This window comes from Malaya genurostris, chromosome 2 (genome assembly GCF_030247185.1).
Source record: "Malaya genurostris strain Urasoe2022 chromosome 2, Malgen_1.1, whole genome shotgun sequence".
Classification (NCBI taxonomy): Eukaryota; Metazoa; Arthropoda; class Insecta; order Diptera; family Culicidae; genus Malaya; species Malaya genurostris.
Window position 1 is genome coordinate 103,634,430 of NC_080571.1, and position 13,160 is coordinate 103,647,589.

Sequence of the window (13,160 nt, forward strand, 5' to 3'; positions counted from 1 at the left end):
ATTTCATCCGGATCCGACTTCCGGATCCGGAAATATAGGGTAAAGTGTGTTAAAGATTTTATACCATCACTGCAAAGAGCGAAAAACCGTAAAAAGTTTTCTAAATCGACCTCAAATCTTTTCCAATTGATAGTTTTTATCAGGAGACGGTCAAACAAATCTATTTCGATTATTCTTTTAAGAATCGAAGAAAAATAATTTTGAAGAATACCACAGTATTATAAAGGGTGATTTTTTAAGAGCTTGAGAACTTTTTTAAACAATAAAACGCATAAAATTTGCAAAATCTCATCGGTTCTTTATTTTAAACGTTAGATTGGTACATGACATTTACTTTTTGAAGATAATTTCATTTAAATGTTGACCGCGGCTGCGTCTTAGGTGGTCCATTCGGAAAATCCGCTTTTTTATCGACAAATTTTGTTCAGCGATGAGGCTCATTTCTGGTTGAATGGCTACGTAAATAAGCAAAATTGCCGCATTTGGAGTGAAGAGCAACCAGAAGCCGTTCAAGAACTGCCCATGCATCCCGAAAAATGCACTGTTTGGTGTGGTTTGTACGCTGGTGGAATCATTGGACCGTATTTTTTCAAAGATGCTGTTGGACGCAACGTTACAGTGAATGGCGATCGCTATCGTTCGATGCTAACAAACTTTTTGTTGCCAAAAATGGAAGAACTGAACTTGGTTGACATGTGGTTTCAACAAGATGGCGCTACATGCCACACAGCTCGCGATTCTATGGCCATTTTGAGGGAAAACTTCGGAGAACAATTCATCTCAAGAAATGGACCGGTAAGTTGGCCACCAAGATCATGCGATTTGACGCCTTGAGACTATTTTTTGTGGGGCTACGTCAAGTCTAAAGTCTACAGAAATAAGCCAGTAACTATTCCAGCTTTGGAAGACAACATTTCCGAAGAAATTCGGGCTATTCCGGCCGAAATGCTCGAAAAAGTTGCCCAAAATTGGACTTTCCGAATGGACCACCTAAGACGCAGCCGCGGTCAACATTTAAATGAAATTATCTTCAAAAAGTAAATGTCATGTACCAATCTAACGTTTAAAATAAAGAACCGATGAGATTTTGCAAATCTTATGCGTTTTATTGTTTAAAAAAGTTCTCAAGCTCTTAAAAAATCACCCTTTATATGATAGTTTGATTGATATGAGAAAGGCATCATTACACCACTAGGTGGATTGAAACAGGTTTTTTAATTTCAAATCGTCGTAGAACATAACGATACCTAAAACCAGAAACCATTTTAAAGCCTATTCCCACTATTCCGGGACAACCGGGACGGGACTATCCAGGACCTTTTTTTCCTCATCGGCGATGACTAAGCTGCCGGTGTGTGCATGTATTGGAATCCCGAATCCGGGATAAAATCCATTTGGTTGCCGTCGATATTCCTCGCCGAGTTTTTATAGGCGCCGACTGTGCGAAAAACTCGGCGAGGAATATCGACGGCAAACCATCCCGGATTCGGGATTCCAATACATGCACACACCGGCAGTTTAGTCATCGCCGATGAGAGAAAAAACGTCCCGGATAGTCTCGGATGGTCCCGTCCCGGTCGTCCCGGAATAGTGCGAATAGCGTTTAACAAAACTTCTAAGTTGGATTTAAAACTGTTTCAATTTGTAGGTCATGCTGGTTGGTGGCGAACCGTTTTTGGTTATTCTGGTCCCTGTTTTCCCTTTCCAAAAATTATGATTAAAAATTCAAAACGGAACTCACTTTGAAATCTTTTATTTGTGAAGTTTTGTTTTTAAATACTTAGATTCAATTGAATAGTCTCACAGTCTTATACAAAACTCCTAAATTTTTTTGATTCGACCTCCGGTTTTAAAATTACAGAATTGGTTCAATTTGTAAATTAATATTGGTTGATGGTTAAATGAACCCACATTATAATGATCCCCAGTCTTCGTTTCCGGAAGTATCGGGAATTGTTGTCAAAATCTTTAAAATCGAGCTCACTTCACTGACTTAAATTCAAATGAAAGGTTTCCAGAAATTCATTCCAATCCGACTTCCAGTTCCGGAATTACAGGGTGTTATGGGTAAAAAAATTAAAATTTGTGCACTAACTTTTCTCAAAGATGACTGAACTGATTTTCACAAACTTAGATTAAAATGAAAAATTATGCGGTCTCATATAAAATTTCTGATTTTTTTCTTGGAATCTTCCAGTTTCGAAATTGCAGGGTGACGACAGGTGCAAAAAATGTAAACTGATTTTCACAAACTTCGATTCAAATGAAAGATATAAAAATGCCATACTAAATTCCTGAATTTTGTCTTGATACGACTACTGATTCCGAAATGATTGGGGCCAAAATTTTGATTTTAAGGGGGTTTGTTTTAAAAATTCCCATGTAACGAACTGCAATTTCCTTCAAAATTGTTCAGAAATTTTTATAGTTAATAATTATTGCTGTCAAACGTTCATATAATCATTACCTCAGTGATACCGATCCTTAGTTTCTGGTTCCGGAAGAACCGTGAATAGTGGTCCCATATTCCCAAACGAAAACTCTGATTTCTCAGAGATGGCTGAGCCGATTTTCATAAATTTAGATTCAAATAAATATATTAAGTTCTGAGGCCAGGGTATTTCAGGGTGATTAAGATGGCTATTTTCTCGCTTCAAATCCGATTTTCTCAGAAACGCTGACGAATATCAAAAAAACCAACTGACAATCTCTTAGAAAATTAGTTTAGATTATTCTGTGAAAATTTCAGAATGATTCATTAACTTTAGCGGGCAGGAAAGTCTTTTTTTCTGAAGGAAGAATTGTATAGCAGAAAACGGCAACTTTCAACTTGTTCATTGAATATCTCGTCTTCAAAGGCATGCACCAAAAATCTATCCTGATAATGTCTGGATAATTTAATTTAGATACAATTAGTGCATAAAAACATAGGTGTTGTCACGATAAAAATTAAATGAATGTTATTTTTGTGAAGGTAAGTCGATTTCTATGAACGCACCATTTTTTCTGCTCCAGTTTCCTGGTAACGTAACGAATAATAAGAGAGAAATCAAATCGGCTCAGAAAGGCTGCCAAACAAGCTTTATCGGATTTTATATGATGTAGTCAAACTTGTAACCGAAAATATCAAAATTTTCTTGGCCACCCGGCCCATCGAGAGTCATTTTGCACATTTGCGAAAGAGCATGGAGAGAAATGTAATACGCAGAGCGGGGCACGTGGTTATACGCGACCTGCTGGCATCAGCCCTTTATGAATTGCATCGTATGAGGAATTAAGTCTTTATGAATTGCATTGTATGAGGAGTTAGGTCACCTGTAGAATCCATTTTTTAGTGTAGATTCAATTTTAGAACAATTACTACTAATTACTTTCTTCAAGTGGAATTCCAGTGGAAAAAAGTGATGCTTTTAAGGGATCAACGTAATGCATTATTGATTCCTTAAAATTGATACACACTTTAAAAATAAAACAAAACAAACCATCGTTTAGAGCGACTATGCGAAAAACGGAAAAAATCTTCTAACTTGGTTATTATTCAAGAGCAATGAAAAGTTTCTTGAAGAAACCCTTAGTAGTATGTATGAAAATATGAGTAACGTGAGAAAGATATTATTACACCACTAGTTGGATTAAAACAGGTTTTAACATCATCTACAATATTATCTAAACCGTGACGCATCAGGTATGAATTGAATAATCGTTTGGTTAGTTTATGGGGAGTTTTAAGCCGCATGTGATGATCACGTTCGACTGATTGCACGTGTCAATTTAATCCAGAAATTCCCGTCTAAAAAAAACGGTGTTATGTAAAGCAGTAGTTCTTAAAAAGTGCAACGAATTTAAAACTAACACAAAATCTACAAATCAATGTTCCTGGCCAAGTAAGTAAAAGATAAGTAAATTCCCAAGAGAAATGCTTATTCTCGGTATGTTCGTTTTGAGTACCATGAACTTCCACGTTAAACTTAAGACTTATATATGTATTTAACATCTATCCGATCATTAATTTCATAGACAAGAGCATTTTATGATTCGCATATCAAAAAGATAACATCAAGATTACCATTGAACAATCTTCATTTCTTATCAAAAATACTTGATACTGGTTTGCCACACTCCACTGCATTTTCATACTTACTTTTATCTATTTCCACTCGATCAACTTCCGAATAATCACTCCAGGGAGAAGCCTAATAGCTTCACAAAGATCGAAAACTGCTTAGTTTTATAACCCAACTCTATTCACTGACCCGGTAATAATGCCGTTCATGTACTCTCACTTTCGTTTCAAGCTAATGAATAACACAGAAATCTCTCTCCGCCCAGATCAGTGGAGTGAGCCGACCTTCACTACTGGGTAAATGCATAAGAACAAGATAGATCGAAAACTTCACTGCCAGTGGCGCGACACTCACTCCAGCTTTATTTCGGGTTGACCGCTTACGACGGTGGTACACTGGTCTTCTGCTAGCTTCACCAAGCCGACTGCACCGATGCAGATTGGCGACAGCACGATGCAGCTAGCTAGTTGACGGTCCAGTTGTGTTCGAGTTCAGTCCAATACTACACTCGATCGGGTTGTTTATCTATACTTTTATAGGATGCTTCTCCAAAAAAAAACAAGTCAGGTATTACTACTCTCGCGGAATGTTTTCAGTGGGGTCTTACCGAGATGCGATCATGAGCTTCTTGTTAACACCTGATAATAGACAAACCATTCTGTCGCGCAGTTCTTGTGCTCTCCGTCGTCAACTGCTCTCCAGAGCTTGGCGGGGCCGACACATGTGAGAGATGCTAGATTCGTCGAAGAAATTCTTGTACATTTGGAAATTCCTTAAAAACTAAGCATTCGCGTTTTTTGTTTACTAAACAAAAGCCGGTACTAACATATAACTGTTCACCTATGTTGTTTGTAATACAAACCATGTGGAATCAGTAGCTAATGTAATTGTCATAATTATACTTGAGTTTAAGTATATCGTTCTCCAGGTAAAAAAAAATATGATGCATACAGCAAAATAAATATGAATTTTCACGCTGACGGAATTCCACATAGGACGCACTTCATAAAGTGTAATTCGACACAGGGTCAACGGTACCTTCATTCATCTCAGCTCCAGTCAGTGCGGTAAAATTTCAGTTTCAATCGAATAATATCAGATGAAAATGAAATTTATTGGCAACCGACCGTCAGCATATCGATACAAATTCATTTGACTTTTGATTCCATTTGCAAGTGAAGCACTCAGAATTCATCGTCAGTTGAATAATCGTACCTAGTCAATTGAAGTTTTGCTTGCTCAGTTTCAAGTGCTAAATAGTCTAGCTGCTTCATTGTCTTCGCTGTTGGTAGTGAGTAATTTCGAATGAATAGAATTACAAATGGAGTGAAGTATAAAAAATGAAAACTGAAGGAGGAACCTATTAATTTATGTGTATTCTTTAATTGATATTTAAGCTATATGGTTTGTCTTTCATCTATTATCTTGAACCAATTCGAATGTTTACATAAATTCATTTAAAGGCTGATCTCACACTATTGAAAGAGATATTTTGTTTCTTCAAGAGATCAACTGACGGTGGTTAAACTGAGCTTTGTTTTAAATAGAATCGATTGAAGAACTGAATGCTGCCCGTTCGGTACGTCAGCGAACGTTGTGTGTGTCAGAGTGTGAAGTTTACTGCAGTAGAGAGATCGTCAGTGTGTTTCACATTCGGTTTCAATTGAATTAAATGAAGTTTTATTGCACTGGCTCCAATAGTCATCTCATATGAGCAAACCATTAGTTAGAGTAAGATCTGCTGTCTCTGTTCGATAGATTGACTCTAAGGGTAAGATGAAAATAAGTGCATTCACTTCGAATTTTCGAGCCAATGAACCAGCAGTATTGAACAATTGTCGAACTATTCTATTGAGATGTTGCTTCATAAAGTCGAAGCAAAGATATTGTATCCGATTTTATCACAATTCGTTGATTGAAAGTCGAGTAATCCGTAAAATAACATAGCGACTCTACTAAAGAGTTGACTGTTGGTACAATAGGTATATGACTGAATTTTTCAAAGGTGACTTTAATATGTGAAATACATACCCAGTATTTTATTGTGACGCGTAAATTTTCATTTGTCAGCTCGCAAAAGTTTTCAAAAATTGAAATTTGAATTAAGAGAACACTGTATGATTTTTTTTCCGATTTTTACCTTTATTTTTAGAAACAATACAAAAATGCTTCAAAACCGACTTTTAATGGGAGATCCCTAGTTTTATACACAGTTCGACCACATCGGAAAGCTTCAGTGAGTGATGTCATTTTTATTAGAAACACTCGTGAAGTGTTTTGTTCGATTCATGCACTTTTCGTGCAGACGAGCAATCAAAACAGGTGCAATGCGTTTCATTGATTTGCACCGCACGAAAAAATGCACTTTCGGGGCAATTCAAGGGGAAACAATTTTGCACCCCCGAGCAGCAAGCGTGCAAACCAAACTTTATAAAACCGTTTCATTGAACGACTTTCAGAGCAAAACACTGCCATCGAGCGAGGGGAATCAATGAAAAACGACATGAATGTGTGTGCTTCTTTCAAAGATATTTTTCTCTGCTAAATTTTTCTCTAAGATGGCTAAATTGGTTGCACCGAACTTTTTTTTTTTTTTTAATTAAAAGATGTTTTTATTCAGGCCTATTTGCGTACAAGCTTTACGTGGCCGAATTAGCCGATTTTTTAAATAAACAATTTTTCGAAGTGGATCTCGTTGTCACTCTTTTTCTAGGAGGAGAGCTTCCATTTCCCTCCTGCGAGGGTTGAGGGGCACTTTGTTCGTGGCTCGTCTCGTCCTCCATTGCCGCATCGGTGGTTTTGTTGTTGATTTCCGTCTTCTTTTCGTTTTCCTTGTTGTTCGCAGTCTTGAGCTCGTTGCTAGTTGCTGTAGGAGCGCCTTGTTGTACATTGGTTGCAGTTGTTAGTTGGTTTGATGGTGAAACAGGAGTACTACGCTCACTAGTTTTCGTTGTTGAACGGTTGACCTTGTCTTTTGTTGAAGATGTTCTTTTCGCAGTTTCAGTGCAAGGTTTACCGTAGTGTGCAGGTTGTTCACAAAACTGACATGTAACCAGCTGATTTTCATAGGTAATCAGCGTTTTACACGGATGTGTCCCCCCTTGACCACAAATGATGTATGATGGAATTGCCTTACGTAGTTGCATACGCACCACTCGCACGCCATTCCGGATGCCGGGGAAAAAATTCCGCCATACTTCTCTTTCGATGGAAAGAACTTCACCGTATTGCGACATAATTTCCCGAACGCACTGATCGCTGGACTGCGGGGGAAGGTCATGCACGCGTACTTGTATGGCATTGTCCACCATGTGCACAGGAATTTTGTATTTAATATTGTCACACTCAACGCTGTGCACCTCGTTGTTAACCGAAGCGAATGCAATTGCATCGCTTTCACGTTTAAACATAATGTACACACAGTTCGACGCCTTGTTGAATTGAATCTCAGTTACATTATTAGCATCTAGATGCATTCGTTCTTTAAGTAAGATTTCAATTTCATTTGCTGCTGGTCTAACTTTGCAACGCTTGAAATCTATACAAATTGAATTTGGCCTTGTTGGCCAAGTTTCAGGCTTTGTTAAATCGTATTTGCCCATTTCGTACACTCTATTGTTCACTGCACTGTATTGTCTTTGTTTCTTTTGCTTCGACCGCAAACGATTTTGGACTGTGTTGGCTGAGATGCGAGCACGAACTGCACCGAACTTGAATGTTACTACAGGGTCCGGCACTCGAAGTGTAACCAACTTCAGACCGCTCGCGCAGCTGACGCACGGGCATCAGCTCTCTAGAAATTTGCTAAATGACAGTTCGGAGTTGTATTGTTTACAAGCGCAAGAAAGCATTTTGCCAAAAGTGAACGCGAAAAAAAAATCTTGACTTGAGAGAGCGAAGGAGTTCCTTCGTTTGGCCGAAAGCGGTCAATTTCCGAACATTGTATTTTCTGACGAGAAAATTTTTCCAATTGAGCAATTCGTAAACTCTCAAAACGATAGGGTTTACTTGACCGACCGTTCATACGAGAATTTGAGTCATCGATTGGCCACCAGGAGGCAGCACCCGCAACAGATAATGGTTTGGGCCGCTGTAACCGCAGTTGGGCGCTCTCCAATCGTTTTTAATCGAGCCTGGCGTCAAGGTAAATGCGACATATTATCGGGAAAGTATTCTGGAGGTTGCTTTGAAGCCGTGGGCAGACAAACATTTCGGTGGCAGACCATGGACGTTTCAGCAGGACTCGGCACCGTCTCACAAAGCTCGAGTGAACCAAGAATGGCTGAAAAACAACGTTCCGAACTTCATCACGTGCACACAATGGCTCTCGAATTCACCAGATGCGAATCCAATGGATTATTCTCTTTGGGCCATTTTGGAGAGCGAAGTCCGAACTAAAAGATACACCAGTCTCGAGGCGCTGAAAAATGTTATTGTCCGCGAGTGGGCCTAAATACCTGCAAGTCACATTCGGCAACTTGCGATTCGTTTTTTGACCGTCTCAAGGCCATAGTCAAGGCAAAAGGTGGTCATATCGAGCAAAAGTGAATTGATTCAGAATTTTGTATTATTTTTACACATTTTGTACTTTGAATTAAGTAAAAGTAATTTTCCAAAGTGAATTTATGGCCTTTTTAATTGGTTACACTTCGAGTGCCGGACCCTGTAATATTTAGTCCACTGAAATCATTGGGAAAAAGACGGATGGCTAATGTCACAGACATAACTGGAGGACGTGGATACGAATAAAACTGCAAGTTTTTTCACACTTCGGAATATCTTTTGTATTATGATTATTTAGAAACTTTTATTTCGTGAATTTTATGGTGCACATAGTTGTCCGTCTGAGACCTCAAGAGCCGTATTTAGAGCAAATTTCCTATCGACCACACGCCGTTCAAGAATTACCCGATAAATGTACTGTTTGGTGCGGTCTTTGGACTGAAGAAGGATGACTTGTTACGATGATTGGAAATCGATACAGAACCATGATCAATGAGTTTTTGTTGCCAAATCTTCAAGATATGGATGTGGCAAAATGTGGTTTCAACAGGATGAGCCACTTGTCATACTGCGACCGAAACAATCGACTTATTGAAAGAACATTTCAACGACAACATTAATTCAAGAAATGGACCAGTGAACTGACCTCCGCGATCATGTGATTTGACGTCACTCGAATGTTTTTACCTTTTTTTATATATATAAAAAATAGGTATAGAATTCGCTCAAACTTTCGAAAAATTTTCCGAGGCCCGGAGGGCCGAATGTCATATACCAATCGATTCAGCTCGACGAACTGAGCAAATGTCTGTGTGTGTGTGTGTGTGTGTGTGTGTGTGTATGTGTGTGTGTCTGTATGTGTGTTGTCAACTAAGAGGTCGAGATCTCAGAAATGGCTGGACCGATTTTGATCAAACTAGTCGCAAATGAAAGGTCTTCCCGTCACCCAGAACGCTATTGAATGGTTTTGAGATCGAATGTTTACTTTTTGAGTTATACGAAGTTTTATGTCAAAATTTTCTTTTTTTGACAGTATCTGTCACAATTGACCTTGAAAACAGAATATGTTTTCAGACTTAGATTCCGCACGGTAATAGCTATCCAACAAGCCACAGATTGTTAAAATCCGTCCATTTTTAACGGAGATATCGAATTTTTTGTGTAAGCGACTTTTCCCCCATATTCCAGCAGTAGAAGTTCTGAGCGCTGTATGGCAAAGAAAGGCTTGGGAGCAACGTAAAACACGATTTTTATACTGATACATACAATAGTTTCTAAGTACCAAAAAGACTGTGAACAGCATTATTTTTCATGACATTTTGCCTCGGACCAATTTTAGCACGGTTCGTTTTTGGCAACATAATCGTTCGAATATGACATATTGGGAAGATGGCAGTACTTCCGAATTCTGAACAATTTCATAATTATATTGATTTAAACTGCTTACAGCAATAAATGCTGGAAGAACAAAACACCCATATACCATTTGAATCAGTTCGTCGAGATCAGCAAATGCGTATGTGACAAATAATTTCACTCAATTTTTTACCTTATTTTCGAAGAAGACTCAACCGTTTTCTACAAACTCAGATTCATATGAAAATTCGTATGCTCCTAAACAAGGTTCCTGAATTATGCTTGGATCCGACTTCTGGTTCCGGAACTACAGGATGATATGTGAAACGAAATTAAAATTGTGTAACTTATTTTCCTCGTAGATGGCTGAACCGAGCTAAGATTCAAATGATATCTAAGAATCATCAAAGATTTGCTGATTTGAATAGTCGACAACCAAATAAACTTATTTCAGTTTTAGTGGTATTCAGTTTTCGATTCGGAAGGCACCCAACAATTTAACTCGTACTACGATTTCTCAAAGGTGTCTATACTGATTTTTAAACATATTGAAACAAATGTAAACTAATCAGGTGAATTTGTCTGACTTCGGCTACACCGATTTTCGAATTCCGGCTCCAGTATCGAATCGTTTCACAAAGCTCAATCGTTTTCTCAAATAAAGCCAAATCGAATTTCAGAAAAAAATTCAAATTAAAATAAACTAATAGTCCCACACAAAATTAATTAATTTTATTCAATGCTGACTTCCGATTCTGGAATTACAGGAGGATGAATTTTTAAAATTCAAACCGATATAGAAGATGATAATCCCGAAAAGCTTGAAAGTTGGACTCTAAACTATTGCAATTTATTCGTCATATGGCCATACGAATCGGTTTGGTTTATGCTGGTTCCTGATTACCGGCTCTGGAAGTACCTTAAATTACCGTAAATTCTAAAGTGGAACTCACTTCGACATATCATGAAAAGTTTAATCGATTGTAACCTTTTTAGATAGAGTAATGAGTGATTAAAATGTCAAATTGTAGCTTAAAACGACGGTCATTAAAATAATGTCATGAAAACCGAAGAATATTCAAGAAAAAAACACATGCGGATTGATAAAAAAGGTATCATCTCACTGATAGGTGGATTAAGCACGTTTTTTTTTGTATTTGGTTTATGTAGATAAATTAACAACGATTGATGCTTTGGAAACCAATATTCAACGTGTCATTGCTGGAATATGCCCTCAAATGCTTGAGAAAGTTATCGAAAATTTGACCTCCACAATGACCTTTGTGAAAAATAGTCGTGGCGGCCATATTCCCGAAATCATATTTAAATTTTACATTAAGAAATTTAAGTATGATTTATAAGAAATTATCTACCAAATAAAAAAAAATTAAGTCGTTTTATAATGTGGTATGTGTTTTATTTTAATTTCAAATCAACAACAAGCCCAAACAATGTTTTGGTTACTTTGTTGTATAGATTCACATACTCAGTGAAGGAAATCTTCGCATAGTTCTTTGGGAATATTCGAATGGTTCTAAAACGAATCGCTTTGTGAAATTTATTCGATGTTTACAACTTTTTAGTATTTTTGCCATCATTTATTGATCTGCATTAGAACTTAAATTCTGGAACAGGATTCAGGAATTGAAATTTGATGCAAGAACTGAATTCGGAGCCTGAGAGTGACTCTGATTTCAGTTGCAAAATTCTGGTTCGGAATACAGATCAAGAATTCAGTTAATAAATTTAGTTCTAGAGTTCTAGAACTCTACTCATTTTTAGGTTCTAGGTTCCGAATTTAATTTTAGAACTCCAGTTCCAACTAACGCACATGTTTGGTTCTGGAACATTTATTTTATGCTCGTTTAATTGAACATCGGGATAACTACCTCAAAACCGTCGCTTGAGTGGTGAAATGACTAGAAAACGTGATGAGTCTCCTAAATGTTTCCAACATATTAAGTCAATTTAATGTTTGAGTTATTTATGGTTATCTCACGCAGTTGAAAATTTAATTATAAATTGCTGAGCATATTGCTGATGGTATTGAGAAGGAATTATGTTAGTGCGTTTAAAACAAATCGAGCTATTCACAATTAAACTTTACCTATTCTGAGCAATTCCAGGAATGAGTAGACGAAAAAGTGACAAAATCAGACTCAACCTTCTCCGATTTGGATGAAACCTTGCACATGGCTTAGGTGTGTCAAACCAAGTTTTGAACCGATGGAGAGGGCAATCCGACTCATGACTGATTTTTACAAAGGGCGTATGTATTTTTGCATTTCACAAAAATTGCCTTTATCAAATCGTTGTAACTCGGAAACCGTTAATTGTACAAAAATGGCGTTCAGGGTAGGGAATCGATTGGGCACTCTAAAAAAATATACACTGAAAAAAAATTTGATTGTTTTTTCTCAATAATTTCAAAATGAACCAAAAAAATTATATTTGAAAAATCAGGGTTTCGATTGTTTTTTGATAATTTTTATTTTAAAGCTCTTATTAAAACCTACAGATTGATGGCTATCCCATCCGTGCCTTTTGAAAAATGAAGAAGTTACAGCTAAAACAGTTTAGTTTGCCTATCTCACTGAAAACTTTGAGCACTCGGAAACAAAAACCGAATACAAGTAGTACACCGGACAGCGTAGCCGAGATGGTTGGAAGATACAAAAAACATCATTTGACATATTCAATTAGAGTGCAATTTTCGAAACTCACTTCACTGTTCCTCGTAAAAAATTCTCAATTTTAACTAATTTTATAGTTATTTTGGAAATTTTGTTGTTAAAATCAACTAATTCAAAAACAGTAATACGAATTAGGCGCAGAGCGAATTTCGGTCGTTCCATGCAGGAAGAAGTTGTAGGGAATCAATAGGGCACTCTAAAAAAAATATCCACTGAAAACAAAATTTGATCTCTCTATCCCGGCATTACTCTGCTGATGTCATCGCTGTTGAAATATTGAAGCACCTCGTTTTCTATCGTTTCGTTCCTGCTGCGTCCCGTTTGTTTCTTGGCTTTTTTTTCGTCCGCTGATTCTCTTGCCTCCGACACAATGTATTTGTTCGCCTTGAATTGGGTGGCTATTTTCTCCTTTGACCACGAGTTTGGCAAAACTGACAACAAACGCACTATTCTCATTCCTAGTGCAATCAGGCTTAGCAAGCTGCTCTATCATTTTAGTAATCACTTCATCCAACTATGCTGCTTTCGTTTTGAGTAATTCTGG

The 13,160-nt window shown here is 37.4% G+C and overlaps 1 protein-coding gene across 2 annotated transcripts in view; it reads right to left on the reverse strand.

The window, feature by feature from the left end:
- LOC131428394 (organic cation transporter protein) overlaps nt 1-13,160 on the reverse strand; it is a 60,563-nt gene that overhangs the window by 16,638 nt on the left and 30,765 nt on the right. Inside the window, exon 1 of one of the 2 annotated variants that reach the window (XM_058592322.1) lies at nt 4,142-4,559. The exons of the other annotated variant lie outside the window; for it this stretch is intronic. Coding sequence (XP_058448305.1) covers nt 4,142 — 1 coding nt within the window. The 5' untranslated portion in view covers nt 4,143-4,559. Of the gene's footprint in view, nt 1-4,141; nt 4,560-13,160 lie in introns of those variants that run through there. 2 annotated transcript variants of the gene reach the window in all.